Below are 24,288 nucleotides of genomic sequence, written 5' to 3'. Positions count from 1 at the left end.
GCTGGAAATAAAAAAATATATTTTTTAAATAAAATAGTTGATTTATTTGTCTTGCAAAGGCTTATTTCATAGCTAACATTTTATTTATGTTAAATACACACAATTAAATAATATTTTTACAGCTCAAAAAAATATTCCACTCACAAGTGATATTTACCTTGAATTTTCTGTTTTCTCCAAACATCACTTATTCAAATCATATTTCAAACATGCTCTTTACTGACACTTTTGTCAGCTTAGTTAACAAGTACACTAACTTTAGAAAAAAACTTTTTAGGGGCAAAATTGTTGGGTTTGGAAGAAATTACTCCACAACTGTGGGACATTCCTAATTTTTGAAATACTTTTCACATAATAAATACTGAAATAGTTTGTTTATATTTTATTCTTAGTTTATAGTCCGTTTTTAACGTGTAATAATCTTTATTTTTACAATTACAGATTTTCGTATTTTAATATTAAAGGTCTGGGTCAGGGACAAGGCTAAAACAGTAAAATCTGTACATACAAGGCATTTGAAAGTACCCAAAATAAATTATGAAGGCCTGGTAAGAAGTTTCCAAGCCAGTTTTAATATGAACTACATATAACAAAAAGAACAAAGTTGAAATCTGTTAAAAATCTACCCTGGGACATGAAACTGAAATTTAAAGGGGTCATGACATGATTAATAAAATGTTCCTTGATCTTTTGAATTTAAGAGGACATTGTACTATAAAAAATACTGTAAAATTCAGAGTTCAAAACTTCCTCCTCACTGCAAATACAGCATTTGTTAAAACCAATCTGCCAAAACGTCTCGTTCTCTACTTCCTCCACATTGTGATGTCATAATGTGGTAGACATTTGCATCTGACCGCCTCCACAACAACACATAAATGCCTACTTCACCTTTAATCACCTCTGTAGCCCACACAGTACAGTGAGCAGTGAGAGGGCAAGTAGAGAGAGCAGGTCAGTCAAGAGCCAGTCATAACAGTGGACGTTGAATGTCAAGTCTTAAAGGAGAAGCATCACCAAAACAGAGCGTTTCATACAGAGGGTCAGAATGGGGGTGGAAAAAGATCATGATTTACAAATATGACTTTTTTTGTGCAAAAAAACTTTACTAACATTATAAGTGAGCCTTAAGGAACATTTTAAAATAATAAAAATAGGCATATCATGACCCTTTTAAAGAATCACCCATATTCTGTGCAGTATTCACTAAGCAGTACTCAATTCTGAACACACAAACATCCTAAACATAATACATGCTGGTTTTTTCAAAAGAGATAAAAGACCTTGTGTGATGTCGAAAAAGGTTTACCTGGGATGAAGGTCCAGATAAAACTGTCCGATCTCATCTTCAGTCACAGAGTCCAGAACTGAGTATAGTTTTACACTATCATGCCACACATGAGCGTTCTCCACCTGCTTGAACCTCAGACCCAGAAGATCCTGATATATATTCAGCAGGCCCTCAGTCACAACCTCCAGTGGGAAGTACTCGATCAGTTTGTCCTTGTCCACTGCAAACTTCACTTGTTCCACTTGGTTCATGTAGTAGGGCATGTCCCACGCGTGGATCTGTCCATCAAAGACCAAACCCCGCCTCTTGCACTCAGCGTGTTTGAGTGACAGCAGGTAATGCCGCTCCTGCTCACCAACTGGTTTCAAACTCATATACAACTCATCTAGTGAACATAAAAACATTTAGGTAATATAATTGTCGTTTACAAGATTATAATTATAAGAACAAAAATAGTAATGGACCAATATGTTTCTAGGTTGATTAAATGGCAGATATTTGGCTTTTTGAGATTATCGGCATTGAGTGAAGTGTAAGCATTCCATTGAATCACATAACTTAATTTCTGCAATATTGTGCACATTTGAAGTTGACCAATATGGGCATTTATCGGCCAATACCTATATTTAAAGAGCAGGGTGGCCGATATTCAATAACATCCAGATAGACACGATACAATTTAATGATGAGATGTAAAATTTGATTATAAAATATATAGTTATATCTGCACTTTATCAGCTATCCAGTTGTCTAGATATTGGCATTGGCCATTAAAAAATACTGAATTATCCTTATATGTTATAAAACAATGATTGACACCAAGAGTTATAAACTATAGATGGGTCCACGCTACTCTGCAGATTAATGACAACATAATAAAACTGTCACTTTAAAGACAGAATATGATCACAAGGTTAACAGACTGTTCGTCATAAAACAACAGATTAACCAACATGTCTAAATTATCTAAATGTAGAACATACCAAGAAATTGTGCCACATTCTCTGAATTTTTGGCCATGGTCATTTCCAGAACATAATTGGCATGACTGCTGAAGCCCACTAGTTTGGCCAGCTTTGCACGCAACTCAATCAGCTGCTCAAGAATAGTAGTGTTCACCTGTAAACATTGAACAAATGAGTAATTTATAACTCTGTCTGAATTATGTCAGAAAATGTGTGAAAATATGATTTAACCATTCTATTATGTAAAAAAAAACCAAATGGGTACACCCTTTAGGGGAGGGGTCAAATCGACCCCTAATTGGGTTCAACAAAGTAAGTGTGTGTTTTTTTGAGAATTCAGTTTCTGGATTTTCAGCTACATTGCCCTCTGTCTCTGAAACCTCTTCCTCCATAAACAATTGAGGATCTGGATATTTAACCACATTGCCCTCTATCTCTGAAACATCCTCTATTTCAGAAATGTCTTCATTTCAGTTTCACAGCACAAAATCTGTGAAGACTCTCGCCTGTTATTTTTTATTTTTTTTATACTCTCAGAAAAGTCTGTTGCAGCACTAAAAAGAAGTGTAAGGGGCGGTCACACTAGGCTTTGAGCATGCTAATTTTGTTCGAACAACGCAATGGACCAGGATATGTCACGCTGGAGGGCTTCTGGTATAAGTAAATAATACATCACAAATAAGAAATAATATTATATTTAAAATACTGCTGTCAGTCGATTAAAATTTGATTGCATGATTTTTTGTAATCACGATTAATCACAGATTTTCTTAAATTTGACACTTCTTTTCCTGTCAAAAAGCATTTATTTCCTTCGCAGGAAAGAAAACAAAGCAATATGTAACAAAACAACGCTTTATTAACATTTTCCAAACAAAGCCTTCCACAGTATAAAGACATGTACTAAATATCACCAATTCAAGTAACATTAAACATTTCCCAAAGTCTAAGTGGGAGTTTGACTAACTGAAAGAACTAGTCTCCCCATAAGTTGAGTATTCATTGCAATGGACATTAAATCTGTTAAACTCTCACCCTCCACAATATTAATCAGCTGTCAGACTGTGGCTATCTGCTTTGTTACAGCAATCGTGAAGCCGCACTCATGATTCACATCAGGGCGTCAGTGCTAAGCTCCACTTTGAACTCCACATGAAAAGCGTTTGCAGACAAAAACGTCTCATTCTGTGTTTTGGTGATAGTTAAGACTTGCCGTGGGGACACGTGACGCCATGCGAGAAGCAGACGTGTGATTGGCGAGCTCTGCGCACTATGCTAGTTTTTTTGAAAGAATTTTCATGTTATAATCCGGTGAGATTCGATACACCCAGTTACATACAGGTGCATCTCAATAAATTAGAATGTCGTGGAAAACTTCATTTATTTCAGTAATTCAACTCAAATTGTGAAACTCGTGTATTAAAGAAATTCAATGCACACAGACTGAAGTAGTTTAAGTCTTTGCTTCTTTTAATTGTGATGATTTTGGCTCACATTTAACAAAAACCCACCAATTCACTATCTCAAAAAATTAGAATACATCAAAAAACATTTTTAGTGAATTGTTGGCCTTCTGGAAAGTATGTTCATTTACTGTATATGTACTCAATACTTGGTAGGGGCTCCTTTTGCTTTAATTACTTCCTCAATTCGGCGTGGCATGGAGATGATCAGTTTGTGGCACTGCTGAGGTGGTATGGAAGCCCAGGTTTCTTTGACAGTGGCCTTCAGCTCATCTGCATTTTTTGGTGTCTTGTTTCTCATTTTCCTCTTGACAATACCCCATAGATTCTCTATGGGGTTCAGGTCTGGTGAGTTTGCTGGCCAGTCAAGCACACCAACACCATGGTCATTTAACCAACTTTTGGTGCTTTTGGCAGTGTGGGCAGGAGCCAAACCCTGCTGGAAAATTAAATCAGCATCTTTAAAAAGCTGGTCAGCAGAAGGAAGCCTGAAGTGCTCCAAAATTTCTTGGTAAACGGGTGCAGTGACTTTGGTTTTCAAAAAACACAATGGACCAACACCAGCAGATGACATTGCACCCCAAATCATCACAGACTGTGGAAACTTAACACTGGACTTCAAGCAACTTGGGCTATGAGCTTCTCCACCCTTCCTCCAGACTCTAGGACCTTGGTTTCCAAATGAAATACAAAACTTGCTCTCATCTGAAAAGAGGACTTTGAACCACTGGGCAACAGTCCAGTTCTTCTTCTCCTTAGCCCAGGTAAGACGCCTCTGACGTTGTCTGTGGTTCAGGAGTGGCTTAACAAGAGGAATACATCAACTGTAGCCAAATTCTTTGACACGTCTGTGTGTGGTGGCTCTTGATGCCTTGACCCCAGCCTCAGTCCATTCCTTGTGAAGTTCACCCAAATTCCTGAATCGATTTTGCTTGACAATTCTCATAAGGCTGTGGTTCTCTCGGTTGGTTGTGCATCTTCTTCTTCCACACTTTTTTCCTTCCACTCAACTTTCTGTTAACATGCTTGGATACAGCACTCTGTGAACAGCCAGCTTCTTTGGCAATGAATGTTTGTGGATTGCCCTCCTTGTGAAGGGTGTCAATGATTGTCTTCTGGACAACTGTCAGATCAGCAGTCTTCCCCATGATTGTGTAGCCTAGTGAACCAAACTGAGAGACCATTTTGAAGGCTCAGGAAACCTTTGCAGGTGTTTTGAGTTGATTAGCTGATTGGCATGTCACCATATTCTAATTTTTTGAGATAGTGAATTGGTGGGTTTTTGTTAAATGTGAGCCAAAATCATCACAATTAAAAGAACCAAAGACTTAAACTACTTCAGTCTGTGTGCACTGAATTTATTTAATACATGAGTTTCACAATTTGAGTTGAATTACTGAAATAAATGAACTTTTCCATGACATTCTAATTTATTGAGATGCACCTGTATTTGCTCTTTGAGGTAAACATGACAAAAAGTCAAAATCCTCAGACTCATTACATTAAAGACATTAAAAGACACTTACGTGCTCAAGTTGAAACCTCTGGCGGGCCTGCGAGCCAGGGACTCAATTTAGATGGCACATCTGGAGATAAAATTCAGCGTCAACTGTCCAGCATCTCGGTGATGCTGACGAAGGTTGTTGCTGACTTGGAGGATCTCGCTGTAATACGGCGATTGATTACAGCGATGGAAACAAAATTCTCTGAGTTGGTCACAAGAGTGACAGATGTTGAGAGACGAATCAATTATCTGGAGTCTTCGGAAAGGGAGTTATCCACTAATCCACCCACGTCCAAAACAGACTTGGAACACATTTTGGAAAAACTTGAATATTTCGAAAATATGAACCGAAGGAATAACATACGAATTGCTGGAATTCCTGAGCATGAAGAAGGCAGAGATATGGTGAAATTCCTTGACGAGCTCATCCTGAGTCTGCTTGACATAACAGGCCATAAACTGGAAATCAAGCGAGCTCACAGGGTCCCGGCTCGCAGATCTGCTGAGGGAGACAGGCCCCGATCAATTCTGGCCAGATTTTTAAGATCATCCGCTAAAGATCTTGTGTTGTGCCAGGCGAGGAGCAAAGGAAAACTTTCTTGGAAGAATCACAATATTTTCTTGTTCCCTGACTTTTCAAATTCGACAAGAGAGAAACGCGATCATTTCAAGGAATGTAAGAAACTCTTACATCAACGGAAGATCGCTTTTGCACTGATGTTCCCGGCCAAACTGAGAAGACACCAAGGATGGCAGCAAAGTATTTACATGTCCAAAACTGGCACTCTCCTTCATAAATACATTGGAGTGGGTAAGCCATTTGATGTTTCTTATATTAATGGACTGTCTCGCTGTTCAGTGACTCGATTTTCTGAGGAAGCTGGGTGGCATTTTTGTTTCTTTTTGCGTTGGCTCCACCTAGCGGCTGGAGTTTGTTTTGTAGAATGACACTTCCTTCAAGAAACTTTTGCATTGATGGAAGATCGCTTTTACACTGAAGTTCAGAGCCAGATTGAGAATGGACACTATGGATGACCGCAAAATATCTACATGCTCACATAAAGGATGTCTTTTATAAAGTTGATGGACTGAGTAAGTCATGGTGTATTTATTTTATTTTTTTACGCGGCCTCTGAGTGAATTTGACTCGCTCAATACACACTTGATCATCCGAGGAACCGGGATGCCTATTTTGTTTCTTTTCATGCTGGTTCCGCCTAGTGGCTGAAGCTTGTTTTGTGGAATAACACTGCTTCGGGACAGTGTTGTTGATGAATCTGTTCATTCTTTGTGCTTATGCCTCCTGTTGGCAAGAGTTTGTTTTTGTGTAGTATATTTAAGGGACATGAGAATGATTTCGTCATCTGCTGCACTCACAACAGCCGGCTCACTGAACAATTGTTTGTGTGTCCAAGGAAACTGAACGGCTTTATATCAGCTGGAAGTTGTTTTGTAGAGGAACACACCTTCAAGACTGCACTAATGGGGAATGTGGTCTGTATAATTTTGTTTTTGACACACAATTATATTTTATTTTTATTTATTTGTATTATATCAATATGTCAAATGTTATTATGAGTAGGTTATCTCTCTCCACATGGAAGGTCAATGGGTTGGGGCATCCCATAAAAAGAAGGAAGGTTATTTCTTTTCTTAAGCATAAGAAATATGATGTAGTGTTTCTTCAAGAAACGCATCTCTTCTTGCAGGAAGCTGAAAAATTTGGGAAGATATGGGGTGGACATGTTTTCTTTAGTGCAGGCTCAAGTAAAAGTAGGGGGGGTCATTATACTGATAAATAAGTAAAGATAAATTAGGAAGAGTCATTGTTGTTTTAGGAGAAATTCAGGGGCAAAGTCTGATTTTGGCTAATATTTACGCACCTAACGCTGATGATCAGGGCTTTTTTTCATAGATCTTGAAGGGATGTTGCAAGGCGCTGGCACCCCTCATGATATAATATTGGGAGGAGACTTTAATCTTTTGATGGACTCAGTTCTTGATCATAGTGAAGCAAAAGTGTGTAAGCCCCCTAGAGCAACATTGACACTTCACAGGATGTGTAAAAATCTTGGTCTTACAGATATCTGGCGACTTCTGAACCCATCTGGTAGGGACTATAAAACATTTTCCATCAGTCCATAAGATTTATTCTAGAATAGATTTTTTTTTATTATATCTAAGTCCCTCATTTCATCTGTTGTGGACTGCTCACTTTGAAACATCTTAGTCTCAGATCACGCCCTGGTGAGTTTAGAGATGCTGCCACATACGGAGAAAAATAAATCATATAGCTGGTGCTTTAATGTATCCCTTTTGCAAAATACTGATTTCCAACAAATGTTAAAGACTGAAATCAATGTTTATATGGAGACCAACTGGTCCTCATTATCCTCTGTGGGCGTGGCTTGGGAGGCACTTAAGGCTGTTATTAGGGGTCGGATCATACAGTATGCCTCATTCACCAAAAAATCCAAAGCACGAGAACTCATGGATTTGGAAGGGAATATTAAAAGTGCAGAGGCAGAGCTGAAGTGCCAAATGTCATCTGATGGCCTCAGAGAATTGACCCATTTGAAATACAGATATAATACTATTTTGTCACAGAAAGTTGAGTTTTGGTTATTCAGGGCAAGACAGTCATACTTTGAGTCAGGTGACAAAGCAGGGAAGCTTTTGGCTAGATACATAAAGCAGAGACAGTCTTTTTCTACCATTCCCTCAGTGAAATCTGCTTGTGGTGAAATATTTACCTCAGCCATTGATATTAATAATGCTTTCAAAGAGTTCTATCTTGGTCTCTATAGTTCCACATCTTTGTCTACTGATGAAGATTTTAGAAAATTTGTGGAACCATTAGAACTTCCTACACTGAAGAAAAAACTCTCTTGATTCTGAGATAACCTTGGAGGAGCTTGACGAGGTAATTAAGGCCTTGCCTACTGGCAAGGCTCTGGGACCAGATGGTTTTGACGCAGAATTGTTTAGATCTTATGCTACAGAACTGGCTCCACTTTTGTTAGAAGTTTATACTGAATCATTAAAGAAGGGAAAACTTCCTCCAACCATGACACAAGCCCGGATCAGTCTGATTCTTAAAAAGGACAAAAATCCAAGCAAGTGTAAAAGTTACCATCCAATTTCCAGCTAGATGTAAAAATATTGTCAAAAATTTTGGCTAACCGATTAAGTAAAGTTATGACATCTCTTATACATATAGATCAGGTGGGGTTTATTCGGGGTCGTAGCTCTTCTGATAACATTAGACGTTTCATCATTATCATGTGGTCAGTAGCGAATGATCAGGCTCCGGTTGCTGCCATCTCACTTGATGCCGAAAAGGCGTTTGATATGGTAGAATGGGATTATCTTTTTAAGATTTTGTAAATGTATGGGTTCGGGAGTACATTTATTGGTTGGACTAAGTAACTTTATAGACACCCTGTAGCAGTGGTGCAAACAAATGTATTAATTTCAGATTATTTTACTCTGAATAGGGGCAACCAGCAGGGTTACCCTCTTTCCCCATTATTGTTCTGTCTTGCCCTGGAACCATTAGCAGCCACGATAAGAAAGGAGGATGATTTTCCAGGGGTGCTGGCGGGAGGTGTGGCACATAAGCTTTTGCTTTACGCAGATTATATTTTATTATTTGTCTCTGACCCTGCTAGATCTGTGCCTTGCTTCCACAGAATTATTAACTGTTTTTCCAAGCTCTCAGGATACAAAGTCAATTGGTCTAAATCCGAAGCTTTAGATCTGACAGCGTACTGTCCAGTAACGGCTTTCCAGCCGGGCGCCTTCCGTGGCCCAAACAGGGCATTAAGTATTTGTACCCTTTAATAAAAAGGTTTGAGCGATATGGGCAGGTGGGCTTCATTACATTTATCTATGATTGGGAAGGTTAATGTTATTAAAATGAATTGTATTCCAAAATTTAACTACCTGCTACAATCTCTCCCTGTAGATGTCCCCCTCTCTTATTTCAAGCAATTTGATAGCATAGCGAAGTCCTTCATTTGGAATGATAAGCGTCCCAGATTGCATTTCAATAAGTTACATAGGCCAATTGACAAAGGTGGGCTAGGCCTACCCAAGATTTTGTTTTATTACTATGCGTTCAGTCTCAGACATTTGGCTCATTGGTCTCTTCCACCTGAGAGAGCCCCTCCCTGGTTTGGTATTGAACAGGAAGTTCTTGCCCCTATTTCGCCATTGCAAAGCCTCTCTATTAAACTAACCAGCGAAGTTAAGTCACACCCTGTTATTTCACATGTACACTCGATATGGACAAAAGTGTCCAGAATGTTTAAATCGGACATTTATTTAAATGCTGCCTCAAGCATATGGCAGAACCCAAGATTGTGTATCGGTAAGTCCCCTTTCTGCTGGTCGGAGTGGATTGAGAGGGGGTTACTACACTCGGTGATCTATATGAGAGTGGAGTGTTGAAATCGTTTGAAAATCTGGTTCAACATTTTGGGATCCCCAGATCTCAGTTTTATAGGTATTTACAACTGCGCCACCTACTTTGTACTGTCTTTGGGAGCAAAGCAGCAGATACTCTAGGAGAGGTGATTACTGCTTTTGGAAAAGGTCATGAGGCATCAGTGTATTACTCCTTGTTAATTCAGAGTTTGGGGGACGGAGCTTTAACCTCTCTTAAGAGATTATGGGAGAAAGACTTCAACCTGGTATTGGAGGAGAGAGTGTGGGCTAGGATTCTTAAAAACATTAAGTCTGCATCTAGAGATGCAAGGGTGCGTCTTATGCAATTCAAAATTTTGCATAGATTCTATTGGACCCTCTCTAGATTGTATAGGCTTGGTCTTAAAGACATACCCACCTGCTGGCAATGCCAATCAGAGGATGGAGACATGGCCCATGTATTTTGGTGGTGTGTTGAGATCCAGAAATTCTGGTTGAAGGTTCAGAATTTTGTGTCTGACGTGGTAGGCACTCGGGTTTCATTTTGCCCCAGACTTTGTGTTCTGGGCGATGGGGCGGTCACTGATGTGGGGGCTAGTCATATAGAGAATTGGGTTCTGACCTGTGTGATGATCGGCAGGCAGGTTATTTTGAGAGGCTGGAGGTCAGCTGGTGCACCCCCACATCCGGAATGGTGCACGGAGGTGGGGAGGGTGGCGGCTTATGAGGAGGTGTCATCGGGAAGATGCGGTGGCTTGGATTTGTTTATCAGGAAATGGGGCAGGTATTTGGAGTTTTTGGAAGGCTTTCAGGTGGGGTGTGGAGAGAGTAGTGTAACATAGTTAGTATGATTATTATGTGTGTGTATGAATGTATGTATGTGCAAAAGAATTCTGCAAGTGAAAAAAAAGACTTGCTGTGCTTCTGTGGTAATTAAAATGCACCTTAGGCTTAAAAATACTCACAAGTTCCAACTGGGTTCATTTTGTACAACAAATAGCATCAAGAGCTCCTTTCGCCAACATTTGATCACTGACACAATGTTGTGTGTGTGCGTTGTGAAGTGTGCATCAGTGTAATGATTTCAGGCAAAAACATTGCAAAAGTTCTGCCCTTCCAACCAATGTGTTTATGCTGGTTTATTCTGTTGTGGTGGTGGGGGCGTGGTTAAGCACCGGTTTATGAATAGAGAGTGAGATCAAGAGATGAGAACAGTAAGGATCACCACCTGGCAATGGCAGCGATCACACTCAGAAACTATGCTTTTCAGCAGACATAAATTCACACAGTCTTTCTCCAGCTCGTGTCGCGTGACACTCTCTCATGACTGGTGTCTGGCTCTCTCTTAAAGCCCGTCTCCACTCTCACTGCAATGACAAACAGCTGTTAGAGACAATCATTGCCAGGTGATGATCCTTACCGTTCTCATCTCCTGATCTCGCTCCCCATTCACAAACTGGCGCTTAACCACGCCCCCACCACCACATCTGTTTTAACGGTAAATGCAATAATCGCGATTAAGAAAAATTATTAACCCATTTAACTTTTCAAATTAATTGCATGCGGTAACGCATTCATTTTGACAGCTCTGATTTAAAATGTTAAAATAGTTTGTCTACTCACTTCCTCTTGCAATAATAAAACACGCAGCTTTGAAATATGCATCCTTTGTATTGAGCCAAGAGGTCAGCGTGTGACATTTCGATCTTCTATTGGTCACGTGTCCTCTCATTACGGATTCGCAGGTCAAGAGTTCAGTAAACTTGAACTCTTGTACACAGCGGAGTACAAAATTTCTTTGCATGAGGTTGCGTTTCTGGTCTCCCAAGTTCCCTAGTGTAGTGTGACCACCCCTTCAAGGGCTCTTTTTTCCCTCACAGGGCAGTGTGAACCAGACATAACAAAGATACATCAAAGACATGTCTTTATTTTGTGTCTGTGCAGCTAACTAGAACACCAAAGTATTCGGGTCAAATTGACCTGTAAACATCATTGTTGTATACAAATGGTGTACAGCCTTTTAAAAACACATCTGTGTGTCCAAACTTTGTATGCACATTCATGACACCAACTGAGGAAAAGTCACAACATTTTCAAGAAGAGAAAACTAGGTTAGTAAGTGTTTTAGGCAGAAAATGGGTCAAATTGAACCTAACATAATAGGAGGGTTAATAGTGTTTATAAGTCTTAGCAAAACAAAGGAGTCTGATATTCTATTTAAAAAATGCTAACAATTTCCATTACCATCATTTCCACCACAGAATTCTATTAATCACAATACAGAATTTGAGATGTGCTAGAAATGACCCTGTGCTGGGAAGTTCCATGACTTTCTTAAAAAATAAATTAAAAAAAAGACAAAATTGACAAAAATCCTCTGTTTTTTTAATGAGACTTTATAGAAGTCCACACTGCTAAAAGTGCCCGAAGTTGAAGAAATACCCATCTTCCGATTTGTGGACAAGAACCAAATCAAAAGAAAATTATTCATTGAAAAGAGAATGTTTCGCTCACCAATCTCTGAGTAAAATACTATCAAGTTGATATAACTAGCTAAATGTATTTTCATTAGAAATTCATATGACTTAAGATTTTATTCATTTCCATAACTTTTCCAGGCCTGCAAAGCACAGCATTTTAAAATTCCATGATATTTCCAGGCTTTCCATGACCATAGAAATCTACCCAAGACTACTGTAATTTGAATCAAAAGACACATTAAAAGGATAAATTAGTTGAACATACGTCTTTGCACCTGCTGTGAAAAGCTGCCTCCATCTTCCTCCTGGTTTCTGGAACATGACATCTTTTCATCAGAGGAAAGTAGTGAGGATAAGCCAGCGTCACTTTAAACCACCCATCTTCAGTTCTCTCAAGACCGTTCACGTAGCTTTCCGCAAGACCCTCTTGATAGCAGAAGAAATGTGCGTTCAGGATGGGTTTACTAAAGAAACGCTGATGTTAAACAGTAGATACACAAGCTTACCAAGCTCTTCTTGAGAGAACAAGAGCATAGTATTCTCCTCATTCAAGTTCTGGTTGAAATCTATAGAGAGTTCACTTATTTGTTTAGAGATTGACTTGACTTCCTGAGGGAACACAGAATACAAGACATCTGTGGACCAATCCATAAGAAACCAATCATAAGAATTATTATTTTTATTTTTTTCAAAAGTATCTTTGAATACCTTTTGCCATTTAGTCAAAGGTCTGGCTATATGAGACTACCAAAACTTTGCAAAAAAGATAAGTAATAGCACAGGGGTTGGTTCAAATCCCTAACCCTAAGTATGAGCAACAGAATCAGCTATCAATCTGATATCAGTTTCCAAAAAACTGTATGTGCAAATATATTTGTAACAAACAAACCTACTTCTTGTATATCCTTGGATAAATGCAATCCATTACGCTTCCCTAATTTTATAAGTCGTTCCAGGAATCTCTTTGACTCCGGCAATAAATCATTGGATTGTTTTTCCTATAAAGATAGACAGGGAAACATTGATGCATGCACATTGAATGCCTGAAGTGAATATTATTGTACACACAGATTGTTTTGCAGTCAAAGCTCCTGGGTATGACACGGCTAGCTGCGGTTTTGACACTCCGCCAAACCTAAAGTTGAGTTGTCACATGCTTTTCTGTGAATGGAATCTTCCACAGGGTCACAATGAGGACAATGAGGACTCAATACTGGCCTTCACAAGAAATAGCTGGATCATTTCATTACAGCTCAATTAGAAAGGCTGTAAATATACTAGAGATAGACCGATTTATTGGTTTTACTGATTAATTCGTCAATAGTTGCTTTTTGGAACTATCGGTTACCTGCAAAAATCTATGCAGATAGCTGCTGATTATTAATGTTAGAGATAGACCGATATATCGGTTTTACTGATTAATCGGTGCCGATATTTGCTTTTTGGAACTAACGGTTATCTGCAAAAATCTATGCCGACAGTTGCCAATTAATCGGTTATCTGCCTTTTCCACCACATTAGTTATCGGTATTGGCAAAATCCACTATTGGTTGACCTCTAGTAAATATTCTGAAGAGAGAACAGCCTCATTAAATGAGCCATTTTAGAGTAGACCAGCCAAATGAAGGACTCCTTTCATACCAAAAAGAATTTTTCAGTGAAATTGAATTTGTAAATTTGCACTATGAAATGGGTTTGGATAAGTCTTGCTTCAATATGCTTAGCTGACACTGCCAAATGTCTCATTTTATGGGTCACCCCGATGACACTGGGCCTGGTTGCCAACTTGCCAGATGTGACTGTTACTACGCAGAGACTTAAAATGTCCATTAATGAAAGCAAACAGAGGTTATATCAAAGGCCTAAGATAACAAAACTAAGACCAATTTTAATTCAGGATGAAAACTGTGCCACAAAAATGGTGCTTTGAATACAATGTAGTAAAAAACATTTACTGAACATGCATTATCAAACCAACTACATTTAAAGGGATAGTTCACCCAAAAATGAAAATTCTCTCATCATTCACTCACCCTCATGCCATCCCAGATGTGTATGACTTTCTTTCTTCTACTTAACACAAAAAAAATTTTTTAGAAGAAAATCTCAGCTCTGTAGGTCCATACAATGCAAGTGAATGGTGGCCAGACATTTCAAGCTCCAAAAAGCAGCATAAAAGTAATCCATAAAACTCCAATGATTTAATATATGTCTTCTGAAGCAATGTAATCACTTTGGGTAAGAAACAGATCAATATTTAAGTCCTTTTTTACAATAAATCTCCTCTTTCACTTTTAGAATGTAAAAGTGGATATTTATAGTATAGTTTCTTACCCAAAGTGATTGCATTGCTTCAGAAGATATATATTAAACCACTGGAGTTGTATGGATTACTTTTATGCTGCTTTTATGTCCTTTTTGGATCCCAATGACAGATTGTATAAACAAAGACACATCATGCATCCAAAATATCTTGGTTTGTGTTCAGTAGAAGTAAGTCAGTCATACAAGTTTGAGACGCATGAGCAAATGATGAGTTAATCACGTTTGGGTGATCTATCCCTGATATCACAGCTTTAAAATCAGCCAGTTCAAAAACAAATTTACCACGATTTTTGTATATCACATGGTGATGTATTTGTTACCTGCAGGACTATAAGCCTCTGAAACACATCAGCTCTCATGCTCACTTCCACATCGAAATCCGACAGAAGTTTATCAGCCTCAGTGCTCGCAGATCTGACCTCTTTACATGGAGACACATACTGAGGGAAATCCAACATGTGACGTGAAGCTGAGAGAGAGTAAAAAAGTGCAAATCACAGGACAAGAATAAAATGTATACTTCAAGTGCACTGTAAGCTGCATCTGCCAACTGCATAAATGTAAGAGATTCCATATATAACATCACATATCCAATCACCTGCATAATCTGATTTAGCATTTGCCAGGACTTGCAGTGTGTTTTCAAAGCACACCTTACTCATGTCCACGCTCCCCACAGAGTCATAGGCTTGTTTGATCTGCTGGATGAGTCTCTTTGTCCGGTGTCTGATCTCCTCTAGGGTCAGATCCCAGCGAAGACTGTTCTTTTTGTCAGCTGTGTTGGAGCAGTTCTGGGTGGCTATGATTGATCCATTTTGAAGAGTCATCTTGAACTTTGTTGTGGATAGATTAACTCTGAAAAGGGTAAATGATCACACAGCAAATGTCAGTGTGCATGTATTGCATGGGGACTAAAAAGGGAAACCTAAACCTATGCATTCCTGCACATAATTCTAAAACTTGAGTGCTCTGTGGGGTTGCATGCTGTGAATACTTTCCATGCTAACGATGGGCACTTTCAAGTGCCTGTTAAAACAAGAATGCGAACTTGATCTGCTCTTGACACAATATACTAGTTCACATATGCCAACTGAAATACCTAGTTCTATGAGTAGCCGAAGAGATAACCAATTAATCATATTCTCTAAGATTAAAGATTTGTAAAGTAAGACATTGCGTCCTGGGATACTATGTCACATTCAAGCCTTTGGTTAATACTAGTACTATCAAACACCGTCAAACAAGACAATACTGCACAAAGTCTGTTAATTAAAAGCGTAATATTCACAAATACCTTCTACCCGCTCGGGCCACAGAAATGCCGAGGAAAAACATTGCATGCCTATAGTTTAATTCGTGCAAAAATGGGATGCAGCTCCTGCTTACAGTTCAACCGCCACACTCGAGTTAAAGTACTCCGGTCAAACCAGCTGCGATTAAACTCTGTGTGTGCGCCTATTGCGATAATTACGGTAATTTGCGGGAGGAACAGAAAGACGTGTTTTCTGACACCTGTTTACTGGATAGGACAATGAATCTTACTATAATAACAAAAAAGCGTTTATTAGGTGTTCATTAATGTATTTTATTTAGTCTATAAGAAAGGTGTATGATTTTGAAGACTTTTGAATAGGGCAGGTGTATGCTATATAACCTCAGTTTACTGCATTAACATTAGATAATATTATAAATTAAACATTTCTACCAAGGATCTCTCATTGTAAATGTTATTAATATGTACCTTGTAATAAACGTCGAATTGTAGAGTCCTGTAGAAAAATCAAATCATCTTTATATGAAAGATAGATAGATAGATAGATAGATAGATAAGATACATATAGAGATATATAAGATCAACACTTCTTGCAAAGGACCTCCCACACTATCAAAAGCCCTAATAAAAAGCCTGTTTACTTTATCACTTTGGACTAAGATGGATGTAGTCAACAAAAACGTATAAGAGGTCAGATACCTGTATAAAGGTGATTTGTTTTTTGTTTTTTTGTTTTTTTGTTTTTTGTTTTTTGTTTTTTTTAAAGTAGAAAAAAATTAAGGCCCATTTCATGCAAGGGACCTCCCACACTGTCTGAACCCTCAATGTGAAGCATATTTACTGTCATTTTGGAGTAAAATGCGTTCAAAGTCAGCAAAACTTGCCAAGACAGTGATTTTTCCTGAACTCAGAGAACTATAGAAAGGTGAATTCAAATAAGTAGAAAAAAATGAAGGCCCATTTCTTGCAAGGGACCTCCCACACTATTTAAACTCTCAATAATGAAGCATATTTACTGTGTCATTTTGGAGTGAAATGCATCCAAATTCAGCAAAACTGGAAGACATTGTGATTTTTCATATATCTTTCATATAAAGATAATTTGATTTTACTACAGGACTCTACAATTCAAAGTTCATTACAAGGTACATATTAATGACATTTACAATGAGAGATCCTTGGTAGAAATGTTTAATTTATAATATTATCTAATGTTAATGCAGTAAACTGAGGTTATATAGCATACACCTGCCCTATTCAAAAGTCTTCAAAATCATACACCTTTCTTATAGACTAAATAAAATACATTAATGAACACCTAATAAACGCTTTTTTTGTTATTATAGTAAGATTCATTATCCTATCCTGTAAACAGGTGTCAGAAAACACGTCTTTCTGTTCCTCCCGCAAATTAATAGGCGCACACACAGATTTTAATCGCGGCTGGTTTGACCGGAGTAAAAAAACACTGCTGCGCACTACTACGCTGATGAAGGCTTGACTTATGAATATTAATTACGTAACGTGAGGTTCTCCCGATAGGCCTACCTGATTGGCTGGAAGCTAGAAGTAAGTAGGTGGTCGCTAAACAGTTGGAGAATTAATGAATGACTTATGATAACGCCTTACTACAGAGCTGAGATATTCTTCTAAAAACCTTAATTTGTGTTCAGCAGAAGAAATAATGTCATACACATCTGGGATGTCATGAGGGTGAGTAAATGATTAGAGAATTTTGATTTTTGGGTGAACTATCCCTTTAAAAAAATGGAATATCTATACTTTGTTTATTCATTGTGCAACTACAATGAACAACTTGTAAACAATAAAATAAGAAGGGCAAAAATGGTGACAGAGTATAATAAAACGAAACAAAACAAAAAGAGGAAAAATGTGACATCATACTTGAAAAAGGGATAGTTTACTCACCCTCATACCATCCCAGATGTATGAGTTTCTTTCTTCAGCTGAACACAAATGAAGATTTTAGAATATCTGAGATCTGTAGGTTCACATAATGCAAGTGAATGGTGACCAGAACTTTGAAGGTCCAAAAAGCATAAAATCATCCAGTAATCCATACGACTCCAGTAGTTTAATCCATGTCTTCAGAAGCGATATGATAGGTGTGGGTGAAAAACAGATCAACATTTAAGTCCTTTTTTTTTTTTTTTTTTACTATAAATCTTCACTTACACTTTCACATTCCAGTTTCATTTTTGGGTGAACTATCCCTTGAATCATAATAATAGACTCCCCAAAAGCCTTGTTGTTTTTACATTACATGAACTTATCTTGTTGTTATACAAAACTACAGCTAAATCATTTATGAAAAGAAAAAAAAAATGGGTTGGAGCTCCAATGTATGTGGAACCTCACCGTTAATATTAATAATTATATAATATATGTCTCTTCTTTTTCTACCCCATTGTCATTGCAATATATCATTATATTAATTCAAAATAGTTTTGGAAATACTGTACATTTAGTTTATTTATGAATTTATTTATGACATTTGAAATATTTATATTTAATTTCCTTTTCATTATTATAGAAATCGCAAGAATAATGTATTGAACTTAAAACGTTTCGTATATGTTTGACATTTGTTTTATATGAAACATGTTTTATTTTAATTATTTAATTATTGACACATGCAATTTTCAAGCTTCAAACAAATTCAAACATGTAAACACCGAAGAGCACAAAACTAGCCGAGGGTATGTGATATTATTTATCATATAACAAATAAAGATATTAAAACATTATCTAGTAAAATAGTAGCGTTCCCCGGTCTTGACCTTAGTAGGATTCGTAAATTCATCCGTACAGTCTCTTCCGTCGAGGCTGCGCATGCGCAGTTTTGCGCATCAATCTCGCACGGGTGTTCATGAAGCTGTGGCTGCTGCTTGGCACTTTCTTCAGGTAGGTGGGCGGGGGCGAGTACAGCATCTTCATCACTATAATGTTATTGACATTTGACGCTGAATGTGTGTTGCGGGGTCATGAAGTGTCGGGATAGACTATCGTTTTAAAATGTTTTTTCTTCTCTCCGTTAATTAAACTGCGAATGTTTTCAGCCATTGTACATCCGCCTGTAGTGTCAACCATGTTAAACCAGTGTAAACATGATCATGTGTTTTGGACAAACCTGTGATGGATTGACTACTGCTTATCCAGAGTTAACAGCCCATTTATTGTTGACTATACCTTTAAAGGAATGATATGTATTACAGGATAAAATTCTGATTCCCTTGTTAGCATTACATCATAACTGCGTGTTTGTTATCCTGGGAAATGCACATGTAGTTGCATGCAAATATTCTATATAATGTGAAATAAGATCAGAACTACAGTTTCTTTTTTTCAGAAGAGTACAGCCATATGATACTGATGAACTGAAGCTCGTTAAAATAAATCAGAGAAGAATGTTATGTAATTAACCCCTGCAACATAGAAATGAATAGATGTATAGTATGTAAGCCTATAGGTATGTGTCCAATGCTCAAAGCAGCTCAAGAGTGTCAGATCAGAGTTTTGTGCTTATTGCATGACCTATGCAGATGCAAAAACCCTCCCAGGAATTTAAGAATATGGACCAGTCAGGGGCGGACTTGCCATAGGGAGAACCGGGAATTTTCCCGGTGGGAAACGGGACCGAATGGGCGACGATAAGCTGAAACAGGCGGCCGAGTTATGCCGCGGATTGCCCTTTAACTTCTTCTCTGATTCTATTAAAAAAGGTCCCTTTTCAAACCATTTCAAACGTTTCCCAGGTTTCTCCCTGACAAAATGGCAGTGGAAAAGCGCTTGGCATATTCTATTGTGCAGTTCCTCAGAGATCAGACAAACTGTGGCTCGCTGAATTCAGGTGAACAGGAGAGCCTGGAAGGTAGGTCAGCCTCATGTTTCAAACATTTAAAGTCACAGGCCTTTTTGCCACTGAACACACTGTTTAGATTCTGGTCACTGTTGGATCAAAAGCACTTTCTTAATCTCACCATTATTGTGACATTATTATTTGTGATAGGCTGATAAATCAGTTTTGAGACTATCGGCATTGTTCATTTAGAAAATTTGGTGGACATCGCATTTGATGTCATTACATTGTATTATATACAGTATTTTTACTTATCTTTCAATATTTTTTGCTGGTCCCACAACAAAAAATAAATACTATTATTTATATTGTTATTGTATTATTATTTTTATATATTTTATTTTGTTATTTGTTATGAATAAAATGTATATTAACCCTTTAAGCTTGGGCCCTTGAGAAATAAATATAATTATAACTACAGTCTTGACCAACACAAAATAGTTATTTTTGAAAGCTTAGAAGCTCTACTTTTCAATGCATGAAGGCATTATTACCATTATTAAGTGCTTTGAAATTTACAGACAAATCAGAAGTGTTCCGTTTTGATAATTTATAAAAAGATTGCAAGAATGACATATTATTGCAATCAGTAAAAACGTCAAACTCATAAAATATCCATGTGTCATATAATGTTGGAAAGCTCTCGACGAGTTTAATTCAACCAGCCAATTTGTTTTACTTAAAGACAAAAATATAGCGAGTAATAAAGGATATATCTTTGACAATTATGTTGGTGTTGCTTATATGCAGCGTTTTCGCTTATATCTTCACAAAAAATAAATGGAACATAATATATATATATATATGTTTTTTTGTTTTTGTTTTTTTTTTACTTAGAGGAGACAAATTTCTTTCAAATGAGCCCACACCAAGGAAATCGGATGCATAGATCATTAGATAATTCACATGAAGCACAGTGTTACGTATGGCCACCAGCAGATGGCACCAAGTACATGACACAGACTCAATGATGACTCAAATGGCACAGAACGAAACTCACTCTGTGAAATCTCATTAATAAAATCTAGTGGTCAACCGATATGGGTTTTTTAATGGCCGATGCCGATATCCAGAGATCAGGGTGGCCGATAGGCCTATACAATGCATATATATTACACAATTGAATATAGTAAATAACAAACATTAAATTGCTAAAATAATAATAATAATAAACTTTTATTTAGCACTATATTCACTCAATTTCACACAAAATTAAAAACTAATATTGTAATTTAAATGGTAGATAGCAGTTTCTTCAGATTTCTGTTTAGTCATAAAATTTTTGTAATTTATTTGCACATGAAGAAATTATTTATATATTAGGAAGAAGGAAATAACTGAACACACATTAGTCCAGCAACCATGGATGGCATGTCCACAATAGCAATCGCATTTACTCAAAAAATATCGAATCAAACCAATTGTACATACAGTGATAGTGAATATGATATTTACTTATAGCACATGTGAAGTGCTTTTACCTTGGGCTGCATCTGAAAACATAGACAGCAGACTTGTTACCTTGCTGCCTAATCAGTTAATGGCTTAACTGACAGCTGTTTTGAATGAATGGAACTCTTTAAGAAAACTGATCTCCGAACAGTTTAAAAAGCACCTTATTTTCATCCTACCTCCATATACAGCCTCCGGAGGCAGCATTTTCCTGGTTTCGGACGCAGCCTTGAAGTAGCACCCACGCGCTCGTGCGGATCTCCTGACAGTTTAAACGGCCTGGATCGCCTACTTGGATTGTTATAGACGGCCGTCATGATTTGTGAATCAGAGGAACTTTTGATCCTGATCCTGAAGTTTTGATTCTGGCTGATAGAATACGCGTATCGGAGGAAGATATTAGATGAGCACTCGATGGGAAGAAAATGCTGGATTTTCGTGAGGTTCGTGAATGACATCTTTTTAAACTATATATCTGCATATTTGCAGATGGAATATAATAGAAGTTTTATTGATATTTGCCTTTTATCATTAGAAAAGAAAGTTAAAGGTGACAGGGAACTGTAGAGGAGTGACTGTTAGAATACGTGCTTTAGAGGTAAATAAATGAGCGCTCCACAGGATGCTGGATCTGCTCAAGTTGTGTGAGGTTGGTTTATTACATCTGTTTAATGAGATATGTGCATATTTGCAGACAGTATATGATATTAGTTTTATTGATATTTGCCTTTTTATCATTAGACAAGACAGTTAAAGTTACAGGAAACTGTTGAGGAGAGAGAGGGAGAATGAAACAGGTGAGCTTTAACATTATGAGCTCAAACACATCTGCCGCGGCTCTGATATGCGGACCATTTAAATGGCACTGTGTTGCACACCGGTCTATTATTGTAGTAACATGATGGCATGTAACAACAAAATGAACAAGCAGCCGATTCTTGGCAGCCTCAAGAAAAAAAAATCGGCCAAACGGGAAAATTTATTGGCCAATACAGATCATTAAAAAAGTCAGAATATCGGCTGATTTAAAGGCCTCAGTGATATATCGGTCGACCACTACTAAAATCATATCTACATGCTATGCAAACCTTTAGTCATTGTTGTGTTTGCATGTGTAATTAGTTCTTATGTACTATTATTATGTTTTATTTGTTTGGAGAGGCTTTTGGACACTTGTAGATGTTTTTGTACACTTTGATAAATTATGTTTGTAATACTGTAACTTTTGATTGCTTTGACGTATCAACACAAACATTTTCTCAGATACAGATGACATGACTGGGAACAAAACAAAAGCAGTTTTTTGGAGCCACCTTATTTACACCCAGAGATATATAATGTCAAATCAGAAAAAAAAAAGAAAGAAAAAAAAGTAAAGTTTTAGCAAAAAAAAGTTTTTGTGATTTTTCAGCAGTTTCTTAGGCTGAGAGTCTCAGAATGTATTATAATCTATATCATTAAAAAATATGAAAAGTTTTATTTACAATGATATCAAACACTTAACCCTCCTTGTTTTTTGTCAAGTTGTAAGGCTTTAATTTTAGGTATGCCACTGAAACAGGAAATCTTTAAAACACCTTCAGAGCTTAAAGCAGACATGGGCAACTTACGGCCCGTGGGCCAGATCCGGCCCTCCAAATGGTTTTATGTGGCCCACGTCTTATTTATCCAGAAGCGTTTTTTTTTTCATTGGATATTTCTGTTATCTTGTACTGGGACATAACACACCTCCACAGGCGTTTAACCTGCTCTTGATTGCCAGATAAAAGATGCAAACCCCCCAATTCAAGATTTATACCGAGCAAATTGGAAATATTCTGTCAAATGTTATACTTATTTTGTGCAATCTGGCAACCATGCATGCGATTGCGCCCCTTCTAGCTCTCGCTTTCCCCTTTGAACAAACTTAGTGATCTCTTGTGCGATATTTTGCTCAAGGATAAGTGTGATACGGCCACTCTGTGTCCATTTTTGAGACTGCTTGAGCTGTTTGGTGCTGCTTGAGAAGCCAAACCTTCTCAGTGATGAACTTTAATCAAATATAAACATAGATCTTGGCATCATTGACACGCGGAGGGGTAATCATTGACACGCGAGCAAAAGCAAGCGAGAGATGAATATGCATTTTTATTTGTGTAATTTTGAAATGCTGAAGTCCCCTCGCACCTGTATGTTAATAATACTCTTGCAGTAATCATTTATCATAGTCTTGCAACCTGTTTTATTCAGTTTTGTGCTGAATGGAAAGCCAAACCATTGACGAGACCCGCATCATGACCCTTTTAGCACGTAAACGTGTAATATTTTGAGGATAAAATAAGTAAACTGGCCCGCTTTGCGACAAACATTAAAAGTTCTTTAATTTTTTTTTTTTTTTTATTAAAACAGGCCCCTCATGTAGAGAGTGTTAAATTGAATAATTAATTATTAGGGAATTAGAGATGGTAAAATAAATAATTTATAATAAGCTTAGCCTGTATTCAGTTTTTTTTTTTTGTAAATGCCTGATAGAAAACTTTCTACCTTTGTAGAACAATACTTTAGGCAACTGCAGAATAGTTCAGTTAGTCAGTGAGTCCACAACTATTTCTCGCCTTAAAAGATACAAGAAAAAAATCAATGTGAAACATATCTCAAAAGGAGTACAATGGGGCCCCTATGCACTACTTAAAGCCCGATGTGGCCCCTTTACCAAAATAATTGCCCACCCCTGGCTTAAAGGGTTAAATAGAAAATATTATGTATTAATATATTCCAAAGAGGTAACATTTTATAATAACTACACGGTATAAAGTATTTGTAAAGAATTAGTTTATAGTTAATTGATCATTTATAAATGGTTGTTCCTACATTATTAATACATTAATAAACTACGTAGTATGTTATTTGTTTCTATTCACTTTAGCAAATGATTTATTGTTGTTTATTATTGTATATTGGCAGTAAACAACTTTAATCATACCTAACTGATATATTTTAGTTGCAAACCAGTGGTAAATAAGTGTTTATGAGAACATTAAGAAAGCATAAATTCATAGTTAATAAACATATTAAATATATAATGAATAGAATACACATTTCTGCTTAATGTGTATATTAATGTTTTAGGTTCACTTACTATTAAATCAATTAATGCTTAATAAAGGTTGTAATAAAGCACTTACTAATGGCTAGCTAAGCATTTTGCATGACCTAATCTAAAGTGAGAACTATATATGCCTAATTAA

General features: G+C 37.2%; 2 protein-coding genes across 3 annotated transcripts in view; one reads left to right on the top strand and one right to left on the bottom strand.

Annotated features, from left to right (window-relative positions):
* The window catches only part of LOC127433983 (thimet oligopeptidase-like), a 31,732-nt gene extending 15,863 nt beyond the window's left edge, over window positions 1–15,869 (bottom strand). Inside the window, exons 1-8 of the mRNA XM_051686388.1 lie at window positions 15,751–15,869; window positions 15,055–15,311; window positions 14,777–14,925; window positions 13,025–13,129; window positions 12,638–12,740; window positions 12,397–12,557; window positions 2,275–2,410; window positions 1,310–1,676 (exon numbers count right to left, since the gene is read on the bottom strand). Coding sequence (XP_051542348.1) covers window positions 1,310–1,676; window positions 2,275–2,410; window positions 12,397–12,557; window positions 12,638–12,740; window positions 13,025–13,129; window positions 14,777–14,925; window positions 15,055–15,311; window positions 15,751–15,791 — 1,319 coding nt within the window. The 5' untranslated portion in view covers window positions 15,792–15,869. The remainder of the gene's footprint in view (window positions 1–1,309; window positions 1,677–2,274; window positions 2,411–12,396; window positions 12,558–12,637; window positions 12,741–13,024; window positions 13,130–14,776; window positions 14,926–15,054; window positions 15,312–15,750) is intronic.
* Window positions 15,870–18,597: 2,728 nt separating this feature from the next.
* The window catches only part of LOC127433601 (small glutamine-rich tetratricopeptide repeat-containing protein beta-like), a 42,406-nt gene continuing 36,715 nt past the window's right edge, over window positions 18,598–24,288 (top strand). For both annotated transcript variants that reach the window (XM_051685633.1, XM_051685632.1), the window contains exons 1-2: window positions 18,598–18,654; window positions 19,506–19,621. In XM_051685633.1, coding sequence (XP_051541593.1) covers window positions 18,620–18,654; window positions 19,506–19,621 — 151 coding nt within the window. In that variant the 5' untranslated portion in view covers window positions 18,598–18,619. The remainder of the gene's footprint in view (window positions 18,655–19,505; window positions 19,622–24,288) is intronic.

This window comes from Myxocyprinus asiaticus, chromosome 43, assembly GCF_019703515.2.
Source record: "Myxocyprinus asiaticus isolate MX2 ecotype Aquarium Trade chromosome 43, UBuf_Myxa_2, whole genome shotgun sequence".
Taxonomy (NCBI): Eukaryota; Metazoa; Chordata; class Actinopteri; order Cypriniformes; family Catostomidae; genus Myxocyprinus; species Myxocyprinus asiaticus.
This window is presented reverse-complemented; position numbering and strand designations above follow the sequence as displayed.